This window comes from Puntigrus tetrazona, chromosome 2 (assembly GCF_018831695.1).
Source record: "Puntigrus tetrazona isolate hp1 chromosome 2, ASM1883169v1, whole genome shotgun sequence".
Taxonomy (NCBI): Eukaryota; Metazoa; Chordata; class Actinopteri; order Cypriniformes; family Cyprinidae; genus Puntigrus; species Puntigrus tetrazona.
Window position 1 is genome coordinate 24,620,802 of NC_056700.1, and position 876 is coordinate 24,621,677.

General features: G+C 34.5%; 1 protein-coding gene across 1 annotated transcript in view; it reads left to right on the top strand.

Moving 5' to 3' along the window:
* Window positions 1-876, top strand: part of LOC122327477 (semaphorin-4D-like) — a 6,296-nt gene that overhangs the window by 815 nt on the left and 4,605 nt on the right. The window contains exon 3 of the mRNA XM_043222873.1: window positions 290-512. Coding sequence (XP_043078808.1) covers window positions 290-512 — 223 coding nt within the window. The remainder of the gene's footprint in view (window positions 1-289; window positions 513-876) is intronic.

Below are 876 nucleotides of genomic sequence, written 5' to 3' on the forward strand. Positions count from 1 at the left end.
TATATATATATAAAATTAATTATAACATTTTAGTGTTTTTTAAAGCCTACTTTAAAATGCAGACTACTTTTGTAAATGCATAAAAATATAATAAAAAATAATTATTTTAACACTAATTTATTTAAAATTCCTTCTTTATATATGACATATAGTAATGGCAGTAATGTTCACAATTGTAACTCCAAATTAATTTACATTAAAATTTGCATAAAATAAAAATTGGCATAACAGAAGAGAACATCACAGATCGGTTGCTCCATCGTGATGTATATTCTGATGTCTATTTCAGTGCATCAACAACCTGAACCGCATGCAGAGCATCAACTCGTCCCTGCAGCTGCCCGATAAAACCCTGCAGTTTGTGAAGGACCACCCGCTGCTGGAGGACCCGGTGCTGCCCATCGGAAACGGCCCGCGTCTCATCACCAAAGACGTCAACTACACACAGATCGCCGTCCAGAGAGTGCAGGCCCTCGACGGCAGCGTCCACCACGTCATCTTCACCGCCACCGGTCAGTCTGACAAGTGTCCCAGCAAAGAGTTTATTCAGTATTTATGTGCGTTTCCATTCTGATAGGGTTTCTCAATTCTTCATTCATGTGTTTAAGCACCGATAAACACCACAGCAGACCCGAGTGCTGTACGAATAAATAGAAACTATAAAAAATTAACATCAGCAAGATCAAAAGATGATTTAATATACAAAGTTTAAATATACGTAGAATTTTATAGTCAGGTAAATATAATTTTAATATCCGTTCTTGAATGCTTGTTTATGAAATAACTTCAGAGTAAGAGGAATCATGCAATTTGAAATTTTCTATATATCATTTTAAATATAAACATATAAACAGAAACATTTAATAAATTTTATAA